At 38.6% G+C, this 9,053-nt stretch overlaps 1 protein-coding gene across 1 annotated transcript; it reads right to left on the reverse strand.

The window, feature by feature from the left end:
- Positions 1 to 3,444: 3,444 nt before the first annotated feature.
- LOC128373952 (uncharacterized) lies at positions 3,445 to 6,265 on the reverse strand. The gene is made up of 4 exons (XM_053334155.1): positions 5,999 to 6,265; positions 5,321 to 5,417; positions 3,859 to 4,265; positions 3,445 to 3,762 (listed from the first exon to the last, which is right to left on the reverse strand). Exons 1-4 carry the CDS (start codon positions 6,263 to 6,265, stop codon positions 3,445 to 3,447), a joined length of 1,089 nt encoding a protein of 362 aa, XP_053190130.1.
- Positions 6,266 to 9,053: the final 2,788 nt, after the last annotated feature.

Genomic DNA, 9,053 nt, shown 5'->3' on the forward strand with positions numbered 1-9,053 from the left:
CATGCGAGTCTATGGTTTGTATACGTGCATTTACGATCACCCCCTCTATGACGACACCTGGCCACAAGAACAACAACAAAACACAACGTGACGCTCCATGTGTGGGCAGGCCGGGCCAGGGAGGGAGGGAGGGAGGGAGGGAGGGAGGGAATCTAAGTTTCTGCATGGTAAGAAGACTTAGTCAGCCACCCCCGTGAAGCTTAGCTGGAGCTGGCTGATCGACACTAACTCACTGCTGCTGCTTTGCACGGTTATACTTGAGCTCAGTCAACTGCTAAAATAAAAACGTGAGATAAGAAGTTTAAGAAAAAAAAAGAAAAGGGGAAAAAAAGCCTCTACAGATGTTTGTCGCAGGGCTGAAAGAAGAACAGAGCCGGATATGTGACATGAAACTCAAATTAGAAAGGGGAAGCTGGCTATGAAATGTTTTGTATAGATTAAATAAGTGAAACCAGGTTGCTCAACTTGAGTTTTAAACATGCAATAAATATAATAGATAAAATTAACCCTAATCTTGAGTTTTGTATCATTAAAACTGAGATGAAAGATCAAGTTGGTATAATAAAAAAAGCAATATGACATTCCTGTCATCATAAATACAATAAAGCCAGACTATCATACTTGCTCTTTTTGCCCTCATATTAAATCTGCTCATGTAATTTAAGGGTTTGAAAAATATAACATGTGATACGGTGACTTTGTTGAATTGACCGCCGCCCTGAATGGAGAGTACTCGTGCATGTTCTGAATGAACGTGTGCTGGAGATAAATGGACAGGCAGGGACCCTGGCAGGAGAGCACAGAGCAGGCAGATTCATGGCCAGACAGCAGAAATCTGTCAGCCTCCTGGCAACGTGAGAGGACACCTGGAGGTAATGTAACAGTCCTCCTACCCCCCCTCCCCCTCTCTTTCTCTCTATCTCTCCGTCCCATCCCCCTCCCACCCCCTCCTCGTGACTCATCACCCGAACCTTAATCACCAATGAGTGGGCACTGCCTCTCCTTCCACAAGGAATAGGAGCTGTGATAAAAAATAAAAAAAAACAGTGCTGATGCTCTGTTGCCCCCTGCTGGTCATTTTGTTCAATTACACTGAGACCCACATGGCTGAGGGATTTATGCTTGTTTTTACAGGAACAAAGAACCTGAAACAAGCTTCCTGTCTGCATTCATGTGCGGAGAGGCACATAGAGTACTGTTCAGCCTTTATATAATGTCCTCAGTTGATCAATCAGGTCTACTCTGATTATATCATTATGGTTATTACAGATTGGTCGTGGACACTTTCTTTCAAAGTGGGAGCTTGACCCATGGGGGATAAAAGATTTTGACTATTCTAATTTAATTTGATCTATTTTAGGGCAGTGGAACAAGCCCACACAATCCTGACATCACTCTCTTATTCACTCATTCACTGCTATAATAAACACTACATAGTTCAGTCAACAGTGAGCAACAAATCAAGATTTTGAACACTAACTAATCATCATCATTTTGTGTCATCGCTATCAGCTGTAGAGTCAGTAGGCTAGTTTTCACATCTTTAAAACTACTTTTGTCCTTCCATGGTGGAATATACTATAATATTTCAGGCTCTATATAGTGGATATATTAGTGGATATATTTACACGCTTAGCATTCACTCAAATACAATGGTGGAGGGTAAATGTAGAGAACTGTATATTAAATAGGGAGTGATTTCAGTCACAGCTGTTATCACCTTATAAAATTGTTATGACAAACCTGCTAGCCAGAGATGCATCAATTAGTTGATTTACCTAATAATAGCCAACTATTTTCATAATTTATTGATATTTTTTTAAGACAAAAATGTCGACATTTTCTGGTTTCAGCAAGTCAAATGTATTTTCTGGTTTCTATGACAGTAAACTAAATATCTTATTTTACCTTGTGGACTGCTGGTGGTGACCAAACAAAATATCCTGAGCTTTGGGAAAGAAAAGAATCCCCTGCCAGAGGCCATTAGACAGGCTAAGTCTAAATAAACTCCCAAGATGCACCTAAAGCCTCACTTTTATACTTTGGCTTTTAACTATGTTTAATAATCTGTTTTATTTGTTTTCTGATTTTATTTGGGTTTTAAATATATTTTAATTTTTCTCCTTTTATGCTTGTATGTGCACACGTATGCCTGTCTTTGTGAAGCACTTCGGAGCATAATCTGACTTTTAAAGTGCTATATAAATAAAATCCATTTGAAACTAGATGAATTGTTAATGAAAATTATCTTTAGTAGCGGCTCTACTGCAATCCATTCCATCCATTAGATGGACCAATGCTCGCCTTCATTTCAAGTAGTGTTTCCAGCCAACCATCATCTGTAAGTGCAGTGTTCACTCTCTTTTTAACAGTTTTAGTTTCAAACTAGTAAGTCCAATAGTTTCTCTCCATAGAGAAGTAAAACTCATATTTATGTGTTCTGATTTATGAAAACCTCATTCAACACTGATATTTGTGGTTACGTAAATGAATAAAACTCTTGCCTTGGAACACAGCAGCACTCAACTATATGATGTGTTGTTCATTCATTGATGGTACAGTATTATTTGTTGAAATGAAAGAATGAATGAATTTAAACAACAACAACAACAAAAAAACCCATCAAATATCATTGTTTTTGTATTTAACTTGTAGTGACCTTTAACAAACACTGTTTCTCATTAACCCCAGATTATCACGGATTAAATGTCACCAGTTTGACATTATGACCGCAGTAGGTTGAGACATGGTTGTGCAGCAATGACAGCTGGGACAGTGAGGACTAAATGTTAACAGAGTGTGAGATTATAGATGAACAGCATTAGTAGATAATCATGAATATAACCAACCAAGTTATGATAATGGAAATACGTATGTTGCCATGTTGGCAAAATTTTATGTGATCAGCATTTTTTGGAAATGAACAAATCAGTGTTTCATGTAGTTAAGATAATGAAGATTTCAGTTTTAACTAATACAAGTTGTGTAGTAGTAAACCCAAGAGGCATGTTTCTTTTTTTTCCCTAGTAAAAACTTAAGGTAATGTGCAATGAAAGATTTCTCTGAGTTACTGGAGCTAATGGAACAGTGGCTAGCCTGGATGTGATCTTGACTGTCTGTTTAGATCTTTTTCTGGCCTCCATCAACTCATGAGGGAAATATAAGGCTCTGAAACTGCTAAATGCTCCAATGTGTTCACCAGATGTTGACATGTAGGGCATAGAGGGTTTATCAGTGCTTGGAAGAAAACAGCTGCTTGGAAACGAAACTGATGAGAAACCAGAAAACCAAAACAATGAGCTAAAAGAAGCTAAAAAAAAAAAAATAGAGCTGAGTGGAACTGCAGAGTAAGGTAAGAAATGATTGAAAGGAAGAATAAAATCTTTAGTTAAATTTATCTTTGCTACTTTGCATCTGAGCCAAACTTTCACAGCCAGGCAAATTTCACATCTGCCTGTCTTGTTGAGGTGAAGGTGGAGGTGGAGGTGGAGGTGGAGGTGGAGGGGATTCCTCTGCCTGATCTGGAGCTCTGCTGTTGTGAGCTGATCTGGCATGACAGGAACTTTCTGCAGGAGGTTGGACGAGGTTTGCGCTGGCATCTCCATCTGGAGGGCTCCTCTGCTGGTTCTGTAATGTGGCCATGAAGTTATACAGTGGAGTGATAAAATGAGGTATTCTGAAGACCTGCCCGGCCAGGAACCACATCTCAGATCTGGCTTCATACAGGTACTGCTCCAGCTTGTCCACTTTTCTTTTCCATTTCTTGAACACACACACACACACACACACACACAGCATATCAGCACTTGTCATTTTTATACAAATGCATACAAAAAAAATATTCCTGGACTTTCTTACCTGTTTGGACCATTCCAGGATGACAGCGTTAGTCAGAGGACCTTCAACACTCCCATCCCGCCTTATGTACATATACCCTTCTTCAGTCTGATAGAGGGTCGGCTCACTGTAGCCTGGAGGTGCTTTGAAGGTGAGGCACAGCACCTTTAGGTGGTTCCACTGCAACCCGAGCTTTACCACGGGTATGAACCGCAGGCTATATTGGTGAGGTAGTAGAGGAGGATGGAAGAGCCTCACGATACGGTCCACCAACAAGCGAGTCTTGTCTTCCTCTTCATGGTTGAAGTGCACACCACAAACCAGTCCGCTGTCGTTCACCCCGACCACCAGACTGCCCCCCTCGCTGTTCAGGAAGGCACTTCCATACTTGGAAACGTGTTGGCTGAAAACAGTCTGCATGTAATTTCCTGGAAGAAGGAAGTTTCATGTTAATGTTTGGTTCTGTCTCTGATCTCCACTGATTTATAACTTCTTTTTTTCAGAAATGTGAATTTAATTCAACTATGAAATAACATGGATCATCTAACACATTTATGGGTCTGTGACAAATAAAAGTTGGCAAGATGAGCAATTCAAAGATATCTTTAAAAATAGTTTAAAAAGCAGCATCAGGTTTGTTAAAATGTACATTTGGTATTTTCCACCATTTTCTTTTTATCCAAAAGTAAGACTGAATGCTCCTGAAAATGTCAAATGGTGTAACCACAAAAGAATGATAAATATCAAATATTTTATCCACCTACAGTGTATTTAAGTGGACTTATACTAATAATTACTTCATTTAAAACATGTAAATGTTTCCTGATGTCCATGATTCTCCACATGAAATGTAATATTTAGAACAATATTATTCCATTATCTTTATTTAATATAAAAGTTATAATGTAAGATCATGCCAAACTAGTTGATATGGTGTTTTCAAGCAAGTTGAATTATTTGGTACAAAGTTTTTATGGTTACACCACTTAGACATTTTTACCACAATCCTCTAATATATTCTCTCAAAACGGATTAAAAGCAGAAATGTGATGCTGGGTCCACAAAAACAGAATGTGTGCAAGTTATTCATATGTTTATTGTCAAAATGTAACCCTTTTAAATTTGACTAAGCTACATAGACACAAAAAAACATTATTGACCCCTATGCAGAAAGCTAACAAACAACTCATTCAGACATGTAAACACAGAACACAACAATATGATTCAGTAAAATTCATACTGTAGATTTTATTTCCAGCTCAAAATAAGGATTTTACACCCCTCAAATTTTCTCACAATGTTAATTAAATATTTCTAGGTTGTGAACTGCTGGTAGGAAAAAAACAAAACAAACAGCATGTATTTGAAGATGTCAGCTTGTTCCTGTCTGACATTTTATTTAATAACTGCCAACTGTAGCCCAAAGCCTAACAATTTTTAACAGGATATAACGTGTCGGCTGTAAATTTGGTTGTAATCTTACCTTGACCGTTCTTGAACTCGATGTTCCGCGTCTCGTTTCCTATATGAGCTCCGTAGCCGAGCCAATGGCAGCTGGTGAGGTCCTGCTCACTAATAGACTGGGTGTCACAGGGAGAAAGAACAGCAGACTCAGTGAGGTCAGGTCACATTGTTACAAAATAAAAAAGGAGCTTGAGATGATCAGTTGGACTGAAATCATAACAATCATATACATATAGTCATCTTTGTATCATTGAGGTCATTGGTAGAGGCCAATACCAATATCAATACATGAGAAAATAAACATGAAATAACTATATATGAGCTAATATTAATACATTTAGTACATTCTGAATAGTAAAAATCACTCAAATTATTTTAAATCAATATTAACATAAAATTCTATTAAAGATTAATTCTAAGGTCAAATGTTTACAAGTTTTTTTTTTCTTTGTATGAGCCAACACATACATAGTAATATCTATTAATGCCTTCATATGGACAGGTGTTGCAAATTAGCACTCACTAATCGGACAGATGTTTTAGCTGGTCTATGTATACTGTATCTGTCTCTATTAAATAAAGCATCATAATAATAATAATCTTAATGTGTGTGACTTAATATCAGTAATAATATCAAGTTATGAGTCTGCCAGTGTATCCTTCCAGTTTTAGTGATTTTAGGTGCATTTGGACTCACCTGTGCTTGAGTTCCCAGCTGACCAATCAGGTTTTGGTCATCACTGTTGCTGTCATGTCTTTGTGGACTCTGTGACTGAGGGCTGGAATGTCCGGATCTTCTCTGTCCAGGTCTTAAGCCTAACTGTCTTTTTTTGGCATAGCCACAACGCCTTTTCATGGCACGCCGGGCTCTGTACCGTTTCTTTTTGTTCCTTTTATTTATCCTCGCCCTGCTGCTGATTGTGGAGTGAAGACTTGAGGAGACACCAGGTCGGTTCGATTGCATCTCGTCAGCTGACGAGGACGCAGACGATGAGGCTGAGGCGTCGCTCGTCGTACCTGGGCTCGTCCTCCTTCCCCTCCCTCTCCACTTTGTAGGTTTCAGGCTTTTGTATTGCTGATGCATTTTGCTGTGAATTACAAAAGCTGCTTGACCACGCAGCAAATGAAACAATAACTTAGAAAGCTGTGTACTTCACAGGCCACAACAGTTTGTAGACACACAGTAAGTTGTCTGGAAGTCTAGCAGCTTATTGGGTGTGATTCAGCATAAGATACACAGTGTGAGATGATAATAAGGGGGCGTCAGTGTGCTAAATAGATAAATGAACATGAGGAGGCTTGATAAATCATCAAGTCAAGGCCGATCAAAGCAATGATCAATCAAAGTCACGAGGCATGGCGAGGGAGCAGCGCTGGCACCAGGCTGATGATGACAAAGCTTATGAGTGTGTGTGCAGCTATACAGCGATGTACAGTCCAGCATCTTACCTTTTCCTGCAGCGCTGGTGAAAGTCAACCTGTTAGGGCTCTACAAACGTGCGTCCAAACTCTGTAAATTTGAGCAGAAAAACATTCTTTTTACACACAAATACGTGTACAGCATCTGTATTATCATCATTTACTAAGAAGAATCTATTAGACAAAGAAAAAAAGTGTGTAATTACCCTTTATGGTGGTTCTTCTTGGTTTGAGGAGATCAGGGTAGCAAAGTGCAGTTAAAAATGTATGATTTGAGTTGATGTATTGTTTAAATGATGCATATTCCAAAGTAAATTTAAAAAGCAACGAAAAACAATTTTGTGCATTCCGAGACAGGAGGTTGGTTTCCAGGGTGACAGGATAAATACAATTCAAATGTAGTGTGTATCTTAATGTGGGCACATGTGTTGAAAGGGGGTCATCAGGGGCCTCTTAACTCATTTTCACCCCCAGAACCTCCTAGCAGGTTAATCCAGCCCTGAGCCCAAAGTGTTATTTACAAGAGAAATGGAATTTTGCTGCATTTCTTAAAGTTCATCTCTTCTTCCATGCCATTTACTGACTAAATAGTGGAACGTACATGAGCACATCTTCACTGACTGATTAAGTGAAGCAGAACACTCAGCACAAAAACAGTCTGTTGTGCAGCCGTAACACTTTACCTGCAGTGGTGCTCGTTCCACATTATAAAACATCATAAGAGAGGTATAAGCACATTGTGAGTGCATGATAATTACTATAATCAGAGGATAATATCATAAACACAATGTGAAAGTGTGTCTGGGATACAGTTCTATTTTAGTCAATGAGATTTTGTTAAACAGCCACTTGAGGTCAGTGTTGTACTAAGTTATGAGTCCAGGTTTCTATTGGTTGTGTGGATGTCCTGAATCTGAGGTCAACACACAGGACCCAGCAAGTGACCTCAGTTGAGAAGAGGCCATGTGCTGCCTGAGAGCCTGAGACGAGGCAGGACTGAGAAGACAATATGACCCTAAGTGTAAGCAGTTTCAATCTGCTGATGGCTGAAACAAAGGCTCTCTGAAGCACGGAGCTGTGTCAAGGCAGTAGTTTCAATGCAAGTGAAACACAAAAGACATTCTGCAGAGTAAACCAGCAGCCACTGTAACATAAAAGCTGCAAATATTCAGAGGAAATACTGTAGAAATGGATTACACCAAATGGTTTCTTGTCCATTTTGTGTTAATGTAAATAGGATTTTCCATATTGAAAGGCTTTGCTTGAAGGCTTTGTATTTTTTCACTCTTAAATTGGGATCATTTCTAGTTCAGGAAACCATATTCTTTTTTTTATTTGAATCTTCTGGGGAAAAGTCTTATTTAAATTGCAACTACTGAGTATAAAACTAGGATTTTTTACTGAGGACACAAATCTAAATCCCCAGAGACACCACATAACCTCCCTCATGTTATATAAATACACATGTGAATTTTTTATTTATGGCTATAATCAATCAGACTTCAAGATCAAGTCACGAGAATCTCAGCCTTCAAAACCTACTGTGTGTAATATGTGTATAGAAGATGTACACAAAGTCTCAGACGCAATATAGAAGACATGTCTTCTGTGTCCTCAAAGGTAGCTCCTGTTCATTTCTCTGGACATTTAACTATAGACAGACAACTGCTGATTATTTTCATCATCAATTCATCTGTTAATTATTTTTTACATACTGACTGACTGTCCTCTAAGCCCCCACCCCCTCACTATTTCACCTATCAAGTTTTCTGTTCCCATCACACATACCACTAAAAGTACATTTACATTTAAATAAATAGAAATTTCACAAAATTCACTGAAACAATGGATTCAACATTTCAGAAGTACACAAAAGGCTTCTCATTTCATAGCTAGCAACTATATATTTTGCCATAGATCTTATCAGCTGTACCTAGTTAGCTCATTAAGCTAACGTTAGTAACACGGCTTGCTTGAAAACAGTCATTGGCTCACTTTTTAACATCTCAAGCCATAGTCACTCCTTTTAAAACAAGACTCTTGTGGTCACTGAGGTTATCCCTGGCTATATTTCTGTATTTTCCAAATTGTCAACAAATCATGTGCAGATACAAACCAACAATGAGCTCATCCTACTTACAAATACTGCATGTTTATCCAAAGACAGATATATCCTATTAATCTGTGCTGTAGACTTCTGTTGAGGTCCAGAAACTATTCAAATCATGTTACTGAGTCACACCGCTACACTGACTCACATGTCTCCATGTTGTTATGCTACATATCACCACCTTATTCTAACATCACCTGTAACCCACAAACTCATTTAGTGA

The sequence above is a fragment of the Scomber japonicus genome, chromosome 15, assembly GCF_027409825.1.
Source record: "Scomber japonicus isolate fScoJap1 chromosome 15, fScoJap1.pri, whole genome shotgun sequence".
Classification (NCBI taxonomy): domain Eukaryota; kingdom Metazoa; phylum Chordata; class Actinopteri; order Scombriformes; family Scombridae; genus Scomber; species Scomber japonicus.

Bases quoted from the DNA above. Each gene is read 5' to 3' on its own strand.
- LOC128373952 (XM_053334155.1), bottom strand. From the start codon at position 6,265: ATGCAATCGAACCGACCTGGTGTCTCCTCAAGTCTTCACTCCACAATC. The intron at 5,418-5,998 runs GTGAGTCCAAAT...TGTGACACCCAG, and splicing joins AGCTGGGAACTCAAGCACAG to TCTATTAGTGAGCAGGACCT. The intron at 3,763-3,858 runs GTAAGAAAGTCC...TGTGTGTTCAAG, and splicing joins TCCTGGAATGGTCCAAACAG to AAATGGAAAAGAAAAGTGGA.